This window comes from Thermobia domestica, chromosome 11, assembly GCF_964235325.1.
Source record: "Thermobia domestica chromosome 11, izTheDome1.hap1.1, whole genome shotgun sequence".
Classification (NCBI taxonomy): domain Eukaryota; kingdom Metazoa; phylum Arthropoda; class Insecta; order Zygentoma; family Lepismatidae; genus Thermobia; species Thermobia domestica.
Genome location: NC_137464.1, coordinates 78,852,581 through 78,868,207, shown reverse-complemented (window position 1 = coordinate 78,868,207; position 15,627 = coordinate 78,852,581). Strand labels below are relative to the sequence as shown.

Below are 15,627 nucleotides of genomic sequence, written 5' to 3'. Positions count from 1 at the left end.
TTGTGTTCATCTTATTTAAGTCCGTTTCACTGCTAAATTGTACGCGAGAAATATAGCCTTTTCTCTTTTCGGTTAAACAATCCAGAGACCCACATAAAATGAATATAAATAGAGGAGTTATAATTTGAGTGTAGTGTCGGTTTCAGCAGTGAGTCTATGTGAGACTTGAACCTACAGCTTAACGTGGCATACGAATCAAGTAAGCTCCTGGCGGGAATTGAACCAGGTTTCTCGTGCCAAAAGCGCGTATGCTATACATATATCCATAAGGGAGCTCTACAATGAGTTATGAAACTGATTCCTAATCTCTCTGAACACAAAGTGCGGAACAAGAATAAACGACCAAACGTGCCATTAAAACTAATTGAGTTTTTGGTTCTTTATTCTTGTCCCGTACTTTACCACCTATACATAACATTTTATTTTCAATTTGAATGCTTGAACAAAATGTTTCCTAGCCACAGAGTGAACTGAGCTAGCGTTAGCAAGCAAGTTGCGTAAGGCAGTTTCACTTAGGATTTGAAAAGTCCTCAGAGGGAGTAAACCTCGGGTTTCTCACAACAAAGTGGGAAGACAACCATATAGCAACGAATAAACCTCGCAATCGATGTCGAGGTTTAAGTCGCGGTTGCTACCTAGATGTCTAGCTTTAGATCGAGGAAGGTCGCACATAGCGAGTAGGTCGCACCCTCGCTATAAGATCTCAGTTTGAGGAGAAACATTACTGTGACGCGAGTGAAATTATTCCGTCAGTGCATGAAAATCACTACGAAACCAAATTTTGAAACTGAAAGGACCAAACAGTTTATAAATAGGGATGGACGCGAGACGAGATATGAGAAATGCCAAAGTCTCGGCAATTGTTTCGCAAAAACATTTGAGTCATCTCTATCAATAAATCAAATACTAACATTTTTTTTTTTTTAATTTTCTGTGAAGAAATTACCTCTTCCACCACTTAGGTGGGAAATCATTTCCTAGTAAAATTACAAAACAGATATGTCTTCAGGTTACGAGGCGGAGGGGGTATTCACTTCAGCAAATGAAGTTTCGTCACTGCAATTCCATTATTCGAAGTTTCCTACCTATGGATACGTGCCTGTCTTTACAGGTATTTAACTTATACCAGTGACGAATTTAGAAGAAACCATTTTTTGTTAATCTCGGAATTGGGAGGTGGGGTTTTTAAGCAACCACAGACATGATTAACAGTAGCTTCTCTTGACTTCAGCCCGAAAGCCCCCCTCACTGTAACCGCCAGTCTTATATAATAAGCTACAGTATAATTCTCAGATAAATATGATTAACTTATCAGACATTCCGATTTCAGTTGCCATTTTCTTCTATTCTCTATTTAAAACGTTCCTATTATGATTGTATTTCTTATCCCATATTGCTGGAACATTCCTCACTAGTTCTATTGATAGGTCTTCCGTAATCAAATTTAATAGTGCAGGAAAACCTCTCGAGCACATACACAATCTTCTGCAGACGAAATTCTAAACAAATGAAGACTTTATCCCATGCAGCGCTTCAGGTTAAACCAATAAGAACACGAGCCACAGCGATGCTTGCTCCGAACATCGATGTAAAAGCAAACAACTTGTTTATCATCGCGACCACTAATTCACCCTCGCGGTCGACCTCTAGATCGTGATGTAGCGTACATCTTCAGCATGCGCTTACCCATTTGAATCCATGTGATTGTGCCAGTATCGAGGTAGCGACTTAAACCTCGATAGCGACGTCTCTTCGGTATGTCTTTATCTTTATGGTTCGTAACTGGTGAACCAAGTTAAGATTTATCGCCTTGCCAAATCCGATCAAGATCGGATGAATTTTGCAATTCTCGTACAACATATATCCTTATTTTGTATTTAGAAATATCACACGACGGATCAAAACTAATGCAAAGGTCCGCACTCACTCAGTGGTAGAACGCTAATCTCTAGGTGTGGTGGTTCCAGCTCGATCCTAGCTTGTGATTGACAATCATGAAACACCATGTATTGGTTTTCTTATTGTTACCCTGTTTCCTCCCAATTTCTTATCCCACCATTTCGTTCATTATAATCATTGTCGTAGCCTCCCTTAACCCCGGAAGATAACTACGGCGCAAAACAAAACTACAGTAAATATGATTTTTTCTGAGTAATATACAATTTCCAATCTTTTCATGTCTACACTATAACATCAGAATGCAGAATATCAACATTCGCAGAGCAGCTATCCAATATAATTATATATAAAAGAATATACGAATTCTTGAAAACAAAATTGTGATAATTAGGCCTACATGTGAGTTTGTTTGTTCCTTAGAATTCCCACTAGAAAACTTAACTGGGAACATGCTAATTCTAGAAGTGTAAGGGAAAGCCGATACTTTAAAAAAGAAGTATTTACTGAGCACACGTAGACTAGTGGTTAGGAATATTGCTTCTTAATATGATGATCCTAGATTCAAATTTCAAAATGGCGGCCATTCTTTCAAAAGAACAGTGAATAAAAAAAAGTTGCAAGTTGTGACAATAACAATCTTGAAATAGAAATTACATTTTAATACTTTTTACCCCAAAGACATTGAAGTATTTCAAAAGAACCCAATTAAAACCGAAAAAAAAAAACTATACTGGCCCAGTTTTTTTATTTTCAAAAAGACCTTTTTCAGACCCTGTTCTTATCCCAACCTTAACAACACTAGTCTCAAATGAAAGAATATTGAAAGTAGTAAGGAGAAGGGAGCAATACAAAACCAATTATCGTTGCTTTGTAGTGATTCTACTATCTTCAAAAGAAAACAGTACTTACAGGGGGGGTACTTCCTGTCCGCAAATCTGAAAAAAAGAAGAAAAAGAAACATTAGGAAACAAAAGGATCCAGGATATATGGAACTTCATCCGTTTACCAACACAACTACAAGTGAGCACGTACTCAATACCTTTTCATATAACCAGTTACTACTTAAAACAAGAAATTTCATCTGCAAACCGTAATAGTCAATTTTCCTGACACTTCACCCACTTAGTTCTCGATGAAGTGCTTTAACACAACACACTTATTTCATCAATCCAAAGCAGAAGTACGGAAATAAATAGTTGCTATCTATAGATAGGGTCCATAATCGAACCCAGAATCCACTTGGCTAAGGGAGAGGATACCTTATTGTTTGCAATATCCAACGACTTTCAAAAATGCTTCAAAACTGAACTCACTCAACTAAAATATATAAAACTATAATCATGCCTGTTGTTCTGTAAGGTTCCGAAACATGATCGCTTGCCCTGAGGCACGAGCGTAGACAAAGCATTTGAGAACAAGATCCTGAGACGAATATTCGAATGCAAGAGGAACTGGAACAGAAACACTTCATAACGAGGAACTACATAATTTATATATAGATCCTAATAAAGGGTAATTAATCACTTGCACAACCCTACTGCGATATCGAGAAGCATCATATTCGTCTCCAGACCACATTCGGTCCAGATGCAACATTCCTCTTATTGGTTTCTGGTCTACAAATGTATACTTCTCTCCATTACTGCAGCATATCTGTCGTAAGTTGGGTTCATCTCGAGCAGACGGTTCTACCAAACAGAAAATTTATAGTGTCGTGGCTAAAATTTCGACCAAACTTTTTGCGGTGTTTTTGCAAACACCCTGTACTCCACGACAAAGTTCTCCCTTGTATAACCTACGAGAACTTGTGTAAATCAATTGCTATGTGAGTATCACCCAGATCTATTCTCAAATTTCTTCACTTACTAATCTAGAGGAACAACTTTATTTCTTAAAAACTCTTGGAAGCCGAGAGGTATTCAGAAATAGATGTCTGTCGCATTCTGCTCCAGACACCCTTCCCAACCAACTACGAGACGATAAGATTATTCTTTTTTTTTCTCTCTCTCTTTTCCCCTTTAAAACAACTTCTCTGATATTAATGTTACCAAACCCTCTTAGAGTCTTAGTTCTGATATGACTCCTTATTCTATATTTAGCGCTGACTTCATACTTTCGCAGCTGCTAGATTGACCCTTGAACCGATTATTAGTAAGGGACTTGTGTCACCCTTTCCTTGTATAATGTTGTGTAATTTTAACTGGTTTTAGTTGGAACCCATATCTGTATTTTTTTTCTTTTCTTGTGAAGGTGTGTGCGTTCTGGAAACTCTATACGATATCAGAAATGTCGCGCGCCTATCATAAGTAGTATGATATCACCTCTAGCCAATCAGAATTTACCAAGTGTTCCGAACCATTACATCATTTACATCCAACCAGATTCTAAAGAAATTTTTCTAAACGATTGCACAATCTGTGGTAACATTGAGTCATCTTAGATTGACACATAAAACCTCGAGGATGATCTTTCGGTTGGTCAATTACCGCCGAACATCCGAAGAGCACATAGTCCGTGCTTCTCTCTCTCCCCTCATGGGGGGGGGGCCGTCCTCTGCACTCTTTGTAGAGAGAAAGAGAGAGCCTCTCATTACTTTAGTGGTAACTTAATAATGTTACCTAGTGCCGTACAGTGAAGTTCATGTCTAGGAAGTTATAAAAAGCCAAACTGTGCTGCGTCTACTATCAGGCGTGCTGACCGTTTCCACGCCAACTTCTTGGAATTGATATTGTGTATTGTGAGTAAGTACTGTTTCTTTCTTAGCTCTCCAGAGAGCCATTTACCCTTACTCAAGACTTAAATTCTTCCATAGACTAAATTAATTACTTCGCCCTAATTTCGTTGAACTGTTTCCTGGACGTCGTCACACCTGTGTGTACAAATTGTGGATATGTAGAAACCTGTAACTGAATCTTGCTTAGTAAATTATAGTGATCCAATTTAATGTTTGATATTATGGTCTGTAAATAAACTGAACTCTTTCATAATAAATAACTCGCAACATAATCATACTGCTTCCATATTATTATTACTATAACAGACCATATAAAATCCTCTATCTCTCTATTCTATTGAGAGACGCCTCCGCTAAGATCACGCACTGCGATTAAGTGGTAAGACACCTTACAGTGGATCGTCGTGAGAGTAAATCTACTGATATTCTAGATCCTAGTTCTGTCTGTTCCTGGGGACCTCCGTCCCCCTTTCAAGGGACTACCAATGAGCCTGGTAAGTCAAGATCCTGTCCCGACAGAGATGCCAGATGCCGACCTCCTCTCTGAACCATCCACAGGTAAGAGTAACATCTTTTCAGCCAATCCGCTCGGGCTATCAACTACCGCTACTAGTTTGCCAACTCCAAGAGATTAATGTAGTGAAGGAGTTAATTGCGTCATCTGTGATTAGAATGTGTAATTTGATTTGCAGTAGTGTTGTGTGTCGCCAGTGCATAGTGTAAGAGGGCTTTGGTAGGAAAGTGCCTCTTAGTGTAAATCATGTGTTCCTTACTCGTTTGTTCATCTCAACGAACCGACTTCCTATCCTTGCGGCTTTTCAATATGTTCTTTGTAATGTAGTAATTCATTTAACCAAGGGGAGTCGCTTCCTCAATCGGCTTAATATTTAGTATATAAATGGATATTCTTAAGCCCTAGTAAATCACTTGATAGAATTAAAATGATCCTTGGTTCTAATCGTTTGGTCGTTCAACTAACCTAACTGCTGTAACTGCCCATTTGCTTGAACCCTGTCAATACTAACGAGGCGCACTTTTACTTTGTTGTTTAGTCCGCCCCTCGTGATGTCATCATTTATAGCGGGATGTGTTTGACCTCCCTCTCTCTTTTGATTTATAAATTTAGAAGTGTTTCTATTAGTCACTTGCGTGGCCATACCTAAATTATAGATATTATTATGTATTTCTTTAACTAATAATGTATCTGAGTAGACATCACGGCGGACAGTTTAACACTAAATATCTTTCTGTAAAATTGCAATATAACCCCTGCCGGGTTAAGGAGTTATTGCGCCTCCCTCTCTCTGTTTGATGTACTAACCTGTAAGTGATTCTTTTAGCCACTTGTGTGGCCAGACGATAATTATAGATATTCTTCTATGTATCTCATTAACTATTAAGATGTCTAAGTGAACATCCCGACGGACAGTTAAGTACTAAGTATCTCTCGGTGATATTGTAATGTAACCTCTGTCGGGTTATTGAATTATTGTGCCACTCTTGGCTTGAACGACCCTTCTCGTACTGAGACCGTCGTCTCAGACTTAATATCATAAATCACACCACTCCCTGTCCAGACCACTGCTATCGGTGTGATCAGAGAATTATTATTTATTCGTATTAATTGAGTTTATTACTTTGATACTGTCTCAAGAACCTCGTAATATTTTGTAATATTGAGGAAGCGACTGTTTGACGAGCCTTTTGCCTTTCACGCAAGGACGGGTGTAACCTTATCAAGATCAGATTGTTATTAGAAAAATCCTACCGGTGGTTCCGCTTGAGCTCGAACCCCTGACGGGTTCTTGCGGCGCTACATAAATGGTGCTCAGCAGTGAGATTCGATTATTAGCTCGTCATCTAATAATGTGTTAATTGGTATTGTTTTATATAATCCTATGTTGCGTTTGTAAATGACAAAGCAGGAGTTATTTATATTATTACTTTCATTGTGTTATATTGTTTGCTTAGGGTCACATCTATATTCTAGATGAGTAACGTATAATTTAATGTTTAAATTGTGTTAATTGAAATGACAGGTTTCCTATTAAGTTGCTCGAAATTTAAATCTAAATGTAAACATTTTGTGTTGATGTGTTGCGTTGGGCAAATGCCCCCTTCTACCCTGAAAGTTTAGCTATCATTTTGCTTGTTCTAGAGAAGTCAATGAGGGAAGGAAAAAGAAACAGTCCATATATCAAAAGAATAGTTCGTTCCTTTTTCTTCAACACAGAGAGAAAACATCTGTTCTCTGTTAGTTTCCCCAGCTGGGCAAAACAAAAAAAAAAATATATATATCTATATATTTTGTGAAAAGAAAAAGCGAGAAAAAGGAAATGTGTTGGTTAGCATTCCTCGGTTGTGTACTGCCTTAGTATTCAAAAAACTGTAGGGAGAAAATATCAACACAATACCTTGAGAAGGTTTATGGCGCCAAATGCGGGACGGAGACTTTCTTCTTCACCTATCGAAATGAAAGCTATTCCGTTCTGTATTCAAAGCTTCTCAACGTATTCTGAGTTCGATTCTTGCAATGGATTTTCGCGAGATTCATTTCAAGAATCATCAGTCGTAAGGCTGGTGTAGGAACTCCAAGTACTCAAATTCTGCTTGTGTAATTAATGTACAAGTCAGTCAAAACAAACATCATTGAAATTTTGAAATTTATTTTGAAATTTTCATTCTGTGAGTCCTTATACTCACGCGTTGTTAGTTCTTTGATTGTGGGTAAATTCTTGATCTTTCCCCGACTGGCTTCTCAGCGTTAATGGTAAATTAAATATTATGTTAGGTGCTAAAGAGATTCCTTACACGAACTATACGAACTAAAGCCTTAATATGTTTCGTTTCTCAGTAAAAGTTCATTATTGTGATTTTGAAGTTTTCAAATTATTTTAAATTCTCTTGGAGGCCAATTTAATTTTATTGTTTATGAATGGACGTGCTTTTTGTTAATTATGAGAGGATTAAGTATACCAAGATTGAAAGTTTAAAAGGGCAATAAATTCAGTTAGTAATTTGTTTTAAGTAGAGACCATTCTTAATAAGTTGTTGTAATATTAATCCTAACTCGTTATTTTATTATTTTAAGTCGTGTTTGAATAAAGACAACACTAATGTGGGACACCCCCGAAGTATAGTACCCTGTATTCAAAAACCGCGAGATCCCTTGTATTTTGATTGAATGATAAGAGCGTAAAGTATTAGGATATGCGTTATTGCTTTTGAAGTCCATGGCATCAAAGTTTTGTAATTTTAATAAAGCTCTTGTAAATTTTAATTGCCAGTGTAAGGCTGTTTTATTAAGGAAGAAATATGTGAACTTAATGTAGTAGAAAGATTAATCCTAATAATTCCGTTTGTGCTTAGCTATTGTTATTAATTAAGGAGACGTTTAAATAATTTATTAGTAGACATTATTAATCAATGAATCTTTTCTTATTCATTATGTTAGAAGTTGAATTATCTATAAATTTATCACTTTCCGGTCACGATAAATTCGACCGTAGCCATTGTGTTAATAATTTCATTTGTTCAGGACGTAAAACCGTGCTCTGTAGTATTGTTATTAATTTTGCTATTCCTTGCCGAGTGCTAATGCCTCGAGTTGTGTAATTATTTTGTAAATTTTAGCGAGCTATCTAATTTTGGAACGTGTCGTTGGGAGACACCCTGTCGGAAAATATTGAGACGGTGATCATACCTCTCCCTTGTTCCAGTAATAATTCATGGAGTATAGATTAGGTTAGGATGTGTCAATTCCCTTTCCTAAAAAGAGTACCAATTCCATCAAACGTGATAATTAACTATAATTATCAGCCCCAAAGCGTACATTGGTTGTCCAGAGAATTGCCGCCTGTTTCTATCGCTTGTATTAGCTGAGAACCGCGCAATCTCTGATGATTATACTCCGTTGAATCGATCTTATTGTACCAATTCCATCAAACGTGATAATTAACTATAATTATCAGCCCCAAAGCGTAAATTGGTCGTCCAGAGAATTGCCGCCTGTTTCTATCGCTTGTATTAGCTGAGAACCGCGCAATCTCTGATGATTATACTCCGTTGAATCGATCTTATTGTACCAATTCCATCAAACGTGATAATTAACTATAATTATCAGCCCCAAAGCGTAAATTGGTCGTTTCAGAAAATTGCCGCTTGTTTCTATCGCTTGTATTAGCTGAGAATCGCGCAATCTCTGATGTGGATCCTCTGTTATATCGACCTTATTGTATAATGGTGCGTCCGCGTAATTGTAAGGATGTTAAGCCGGATCTTTGAGAAGGCTTACCCCCTTAAAGGTACGGGACCCTCCTATTACATCCCAGGTCGACATGGACCCCCTAGGTCCCGAAGCTGTTTATTATCGTTCTGTTTACTAACGAACGACCAGAGAATGTTTGGTTCTTTCGGAAGGAAGCCCAGTGTTTCGTTCGAAAGACACCCTATGGTGTTAAAGTTTTAATTATGTGCTTTTCGAGATGGTAATGATATGTTTGGAAGCTAATGTTGTATTTTAATGGTCATAAATGTTCTTGCTCGCGAGTGCCTAATCTAATCAAAGGTGCGTTTGTGTAGACCTAATCCTTTTTGAGCACTCTTGCTCCCTAATGAGTCCAGACACGAGTCCTTAAAAAACCTAAGGTTGTCCGAAGAGATAATTAAATTCACTTGTCCGATGTATCAAGTATTGTTATGTTTTCTAGCTTCCGAGTAACTTAGTGATGTTATAATATCATGAGTAAAAGAAATGTTTTTGCAAGTCCAGGAATCGAGTTATTTTCTAGAATGAAATCCTTATCGGGCCTAAATGTCAGATACAGCCGCCCTGTTTAGTAAATAAGTGCATTGTTGATCATTTTGTAATTGTGTAATTGCATATAAACTCTTTCTTGTCTCCTAGTTGAAACGATAAATCGTTCTTTTGTGCATCTAGATATCCCAAAAGGTCTCTAAAATGTAAATACGCGGTTAAATTCCTCAAAGCTAAAGTTATGAATAAATGCGAAGTAAATGTAAGTCCCAGGGTCATATGAGTTAATACTAGAAAATAGGCTAAAAGTAATCCTTATTATACCTCTCTTGCCTCCTGCCGTCCGAGTGCCAACTTAATTTGTATCTAAGAGTCGACATCATGTCTCCTGTAAGGAATTCTCGTTGAATTGTATTAATTGTTCTTAAATGTATTTAAGTAATTATAGTCTATTCCCGTTCGATTGTATTTCTATAAGGTTGTGGCACATTCTATTTTTATCATTTGGATATATTGATTATTGTATTTACTAGGAATAGACATGTTAAGCTGTAATTCTAATAATATTCTAACGTGAATATACATTATAATAAATATGATAATGGCATTTGATATATTATGCGTTATAATGCATATGATAATTGTATTTTGATATCTATTATATGTTATAATTAATATGAATGTTTGGTGAATATCCAGGTTGAAACTAAGACCTACCAATTGAATGATGTCAATATTTTACTGTAAAAGGTAGTTGTTATCATAGTAAGGCAACAAGATAGTTGCCTGAAGTTATATTTAAATTTATTCACTTCTAAACGTCAGTACTTCAGTTATATTGGTTCCTTTGTTAATAGAATGACGTAAAAGCGAAGTACCTCTGTGCGAATAGTACAATTAAATATATGTTGATTTAAAGTTCTATATTGTAACTTTACCTCTTTTATCGATTAATTATTTGTAGCAGTTCATTCTATAAATTGAGATGATTTACTTGATTGATTTAATTAAGCGTTCGTTCAACTGCGTGACAATAGTCACTAAACAATAATATTGAACCACGCATTAATTGGCATATTGCTAAATGAAAATGTTGAAAGTTTAGAGAATAATTGATCTTGTGTATTGGTCGTTTGCGTCATGTTGTAATTTAGGTATTTTTTAGACGTAACTGTAGAATTGCCATCTAGTTTATGAACACCCTGTATTGAGTCGTGTTCCATATAAATGTTATTTAAAAAGGGTTCATTTTGAAACATTCATACGCTGTCCCGTACTGAATTCTAATTGTTTAAGGGATGAATGTTATAAAGTGTTTAAAAATATATATATATGTTCTAGTTATCCCTTTCGCGCTAAAAGAAATCAGCCTTCATTTCATTCGAAAGCTTGTATGAAAACGTAGAAATTCTTCTTTTGGCCGTTCTTTGTTTAAAAGAAAAACCAGACCCTTACCAGACAGGGCTGTAGTATAATTTCTTTTTTTCACACCACCCTGACCTCAGCGTGGAGTGTAGTAGTAAAAAAAAAAAAAAAAGAAAACATCTGAGTGTCAATTCTCAACTACCCTCCGGTAGTGGATAACCTTCGACCTCAGGGAGTCCCAGTGACCTAATTTTGAGTAAAGACTAGAGGGACATAAAAAAAAAAAAAAAAAAAAAAAAAAAAAAAAAAACAAACTGGCTCCCTTTCTTATCGTATAATTAATGGTTTGTTTTGACAATTTTGGAGTCTGTGATAATGTGTAAATTTTAATTAAAGTATCCAAAAACAAAACGTAGATAAAAAGAAAATTTACATATAATAATAGTAAAAAAAAAAAAATGAAATAAATCCTTCATTAACTAATGTAGTTATCTTCTGTATACGGTAATCTTGCGATTCTGTGTAGTGTTTATAATCTCTAGAATTTTTAGGTAATTGATTCTTGTACTTTTAATCATACAGAAGTCACTTAAATCTTTTTTAAATTTAGTAATTCTATATATATACCTAGTGGAAATTCCGTTTAGGAAATGTGCAGTTCCTTGAATGTCCAGATAGGTTAAAAATACAACTATCGTGAATGATTGTAGAGTTAGTAAAAAAAAAAAAAATATATATATACGTGTAAATATTTATTATCTATATATATTCCATATGTAGTTATAATTGATTTGTATAGCATAATCGCGTGTTCCTTGGGTTTAATATCTTATTATATTAATTTAGTATGGGTCATCTATTTTCTTTACATACGTGTATATCATTTGTATATATAGGAACTCGTATCATAATAATAACTATAAAAACTGTGTAAAAAAATATATATATATATATCTTTACAGGTGTACTGTATATAATTGAGGTCTTTTGTGTTATCCCTCGCTATAATGTTTTAATAGGTATAATGTAGTTATATGAAATCATGTTGTATTGGCCTTGTTAATCTTTGTATATCTTTATAGACAAGACTTAGTTTGTAAATATGTAGGAACAAATCGTACCAACTAGGGAATTCTTTGTATTATACGTATATAACCATTTGTAGAGTCATGTAGTAACTTCTGAAATTTGTGATTCACTCACAATCGAGATTTTATATCTAAATAATTGTTGTAGATAGTGAGTGTATATAATAATCGTAACCGATATTAATCTTGTAAAATTGCTATATTGATACTATATTATTGTAGCCATTTTAATATATGTATAATTGTCGTTTGAGGTAGTTACTAATGATAAATTTTATTGTGTATGTGTTTGTAATTGATGGGTCCAACTACACATATATATATATACATATAGTTTAAATTTTAGTTGATATTGATAATATGTGTATCGTCAGTGTGATATTATGAGTTCACTCTGACCTTTTATACATCTTTTACCTAGTATAAATTTGTATATATACTTTAGCTTAGATAAGTGTTTTAAAAGTTATTTCTATCATCATATCTATCTATGTATTAGTTACGTAAGTGTTTTTCTCGAAGTTGTAATCATGATCCTAATCTTATGTAATTTCGTATTTAGCAGTGTTGCAAACCCCTTTCAACAATTTCTTACTATTTTTACATTACTGATTATTTCAAGGTAGTGTTGCCAACCCTGCAGATAGTTTAATAGTAGTTAACAGTGTTTCCAACTCACTTAAATTTTTCTTCATTTCCAATCCAAATATGACTCTGTAACGAAATTTTGTTAACTTCACTCTAACATTAAGTACAAAATTTCTTTCCCAAGGGGCGTCGAATGTCGTGGCTAAAATTTCGACCAAACTTTTTGCGGTGTTTTTGCAAACACCCTGTACTCCACGACAAAGTTCTCCCTTGTATAACCTACGAGAACTTGTGTAAATCAATTGCTATGTGAGTATCACCCAGATCTATTCTCAAATTTCTTCACTTACTAATCTAGAGGAACAACTTTATTTCTTAAAAACTCTTGGAAGCCGAGAGGTATTCAGAAATAGATGTCTGTCGCATTCTGCTCCAGACACCCTTCCCAACCAACTACGAGACGATAAGATTATTCTTTTTTTTTCTCTCTCTCTTTTCCCCTTTAAAACAACTTCTCTGATATTAATGTTACCAAACCCTCTTAGAGTCTTAGTTCTGATATGACTCCTTATTCTATATTTAGCGCTGACTTCATACTTTCGCAGCTGCTAGATTGACCCTTGAACCGATTATTAGTAAGGGACTTGTGTCACCCTTTCCTTGTATAATGTTGTGTAATTTTAACTGGTTTTAGTTGGAACCCATATCTGTATTTTTTTTCTTTTCTTGTGAAGGTGTGTGCGTTCTGGAAACTCTATACGATATCAGAAATGTCGCGCGCCTATCATAAGTAGTATGATATCACCTCTAGCCAATCAGAATTTACCAAGTGTTCCGAACCATTACATCATTTACATCCAACCAGATTCTAAAGAAATTTTTCTAAACGATTGCACAATCTGTGGTAACATTGAGTCATCTTAGATTGACACATAAAACCTCGAGGATGATCTTTCGGTTGGTCAATTACCGCCGAACATCCGAAGAGCACATAGTCCGTGCTTCTCTCTCTCCCCTCATGGGGGGGGGCCGTCCTCTGCACTCTTTGTAGAGAGAAAGAGAGAGCCTCTCATTACTTTAGTGGTAACTTAATAATGTTACCTAGTGCCGTACAGTGAAGTTCATGTCTAGGAAGTTATAAAAAGCCAAACTGTGCTGCGTCTACTATCAGGCGTGCTGACCGTTTCCACGCCAACTTCTTGGAATTGATATTGTGTATTGTGAGTAAGTACTGTTTCTTTCTTAGCTCTCCAGAGAGCCATTTACCCTTACTCAAGACTTAAATTCTTCCATAGACTAAATTAATTACTTCGCCCTAATTTCGTTGAACTGTTTCCTGGACGTCGTCACACCTGTGTGTACAAATTGTGGATATGTAGAAACCTGTAACTGAATCTTGCTTAGTAAATTATAGTGATCCAATTTAATGTTTGATATTATGGTCTGTAAATAAACTGAACTCTTTCATAATAAATAACTCGCAACATAATCATACTGCTTCCATATTATTATTACTATAACAGACCATATAAAATCCTCTATCTCTCTATTCTATTGAGAGACGCCTCCGCTAAGATCACGCACTGCGATTAAGTGGTAAGACACCTTACAGTGGATCGTCGTGAGAGTAAATCTACTGATATTCTAGATCCTAGTTCTGTCTGTTCCTGGGGACCTCCGTCCCCCTTTCAAGGGACTACCAATGAGCCTGGTAAGTCAAGATCCTGTCCCGACAGAGATGCCAGATGCCGACCTCCTCTCTGAACCATCCACAGGTAAGAGTAACATCTTTTCAGCCAATCCGCTCGGGCTATCAACTACCGCTACTAGTTTGCCAACTCCAAGAGATTAATGTAGTGAAGGAGTTAATTGCGTCATCTGTGATTAGAATGTGTAATTTGATTTGCAGTAGTGTTGTGTGTCGCCAGTGCATAGTGTAAGAGGGCTTTGGTAGGAAAGTGCCTCTTAGTGTAAATCATGTGTTCCTTACTCGTTTGTTCATCTCAACGAACCGACTTCCTATCCTTGCGGCTTTTCAATATGTTCTTTGTAATGTAGTAATTCATTTAACCAAGGGGAGTCGCTTCCTCAATCGGCTTAATATTTAGTATATAAATGGATATTCTTAAGCCCTAGTAAATCACTTGATAGAATTAAAATGATCCTTGGTTCTAATCGTTTGGTCGTTCAACTAACCTAACTGCTGTAACTGCCCATTTGCTTGAACCCTGTCAATACTAACGAGGCGCACTTTTACTTTGTTGTTTAGTCCGCCCCTCGTGATGTCATCATTTATAGCGGGATGTGTTTGACCTCCCTCTCTCTTTTGATTTATAAATTTAGAAGTGTTTCTATTAGTCACTTGCGTGGCCATACCTAAATTATAGATATTATTATGTATTTCTTTAACTAATAATGTATCTGAGTAGACATCACGGCGGACAGTTTAACACTAAATATCTTTCTGTAAAATTGCAATATAACCCCTGCCGGGTTAAGGAGTTATTGCGCCTCCCTCTCTCTGTTTGATGTACTAACCTGTAAGTGATTCTTTTAGCCACTTGTGTGGCCAGACGATAATTATAGATATTCTTCTATGTATCTCATTAACTATTAAGATGTCTAAGTGAACATCCCGACGGACAGTTAAGTACTAAGTATCTCTCGGTGATATTGTAATGTAACCTCTGTCGGGTTATTGAATTATTGTGCCACTCTTGGCTTGAACGACCCTTCTCGTACTGAGACCGTCGTCTCAGACTTAATATCATAAATCACACCACTCCCTGTCCAGACCACTGCTATCGGTGTGATCAGAGAATTATTATTTATTCGTATTAATTGAGTTTATTACTTTGATACTGTCTCAAGAACCTCGTAATATTTTGTAATATTGAGGAAGCGACTGTTTGACGAGCCTTTTGCCTTTCACGCAAGGACGGGTGTAACCTTATCAAGATCAGATTGTTATTAGAAAAATCCTACCGGTGGTTCCGCTTGAGCTCGAACCCCTGACGGGTTCTTGCGGCGCTACAATAGGTAAAATACGATGTAAAACATTTTTCGCGAAGGAACGAAAGTGTGAATGCAAGAAATTACTGTCAGGTCACAGCATACTAACTTGATTTTATTTTAGCGTCCTTTTCAGCAGCGAGGCTATACAAGACGTGGACCTACTGATTAACGTGGAATCCGAA

At 36.1% G+C, this 15,627-nt stretch overlaps 1 protein-coding gene and 1 long non-coding RNA gene across 10 annotated transcripts in view; one reads left to right on the top strand and one right to left on the bottom strand.

Annotated features, from left to right (window-relative positions):
- LOC145664204 (uncharacterized) overlaps positions 1-15,627 on the bottom strand; it is a 96,794-nt gene that overhangs the window by 73,058 nt on the left and 8,109 nt on the right. For all 9 annotated transcript variants that reach the window (XR_014127331.1, XR_014127332.1, XR_014127333.1 and 6 more), the window contains exon 2: positions 2,809-2,834. Coding sequence is in view for 5 of the 9 variants with exons in the window: in XM_081730648.1 (XP_081586774.1) it covers positions 2,809-2,834 (26 nt within the window). In the remaining 4 variants the exon portion in view is untranslated. The remainder of the gene's footprint in view (positions 1-2,808; positions 2,835-15,627) is intronic.
- Positions 3,453-13,919, top strand: LOC145664206 (uncharacterized). The gene is made up of 2 exons (XR_014127335.1): positions 3,453-11,684; positions 11,717-13,919. It is a non-coding gene; the product is annotated as an uncharacterized LOC145664206 (long non-coding RNA).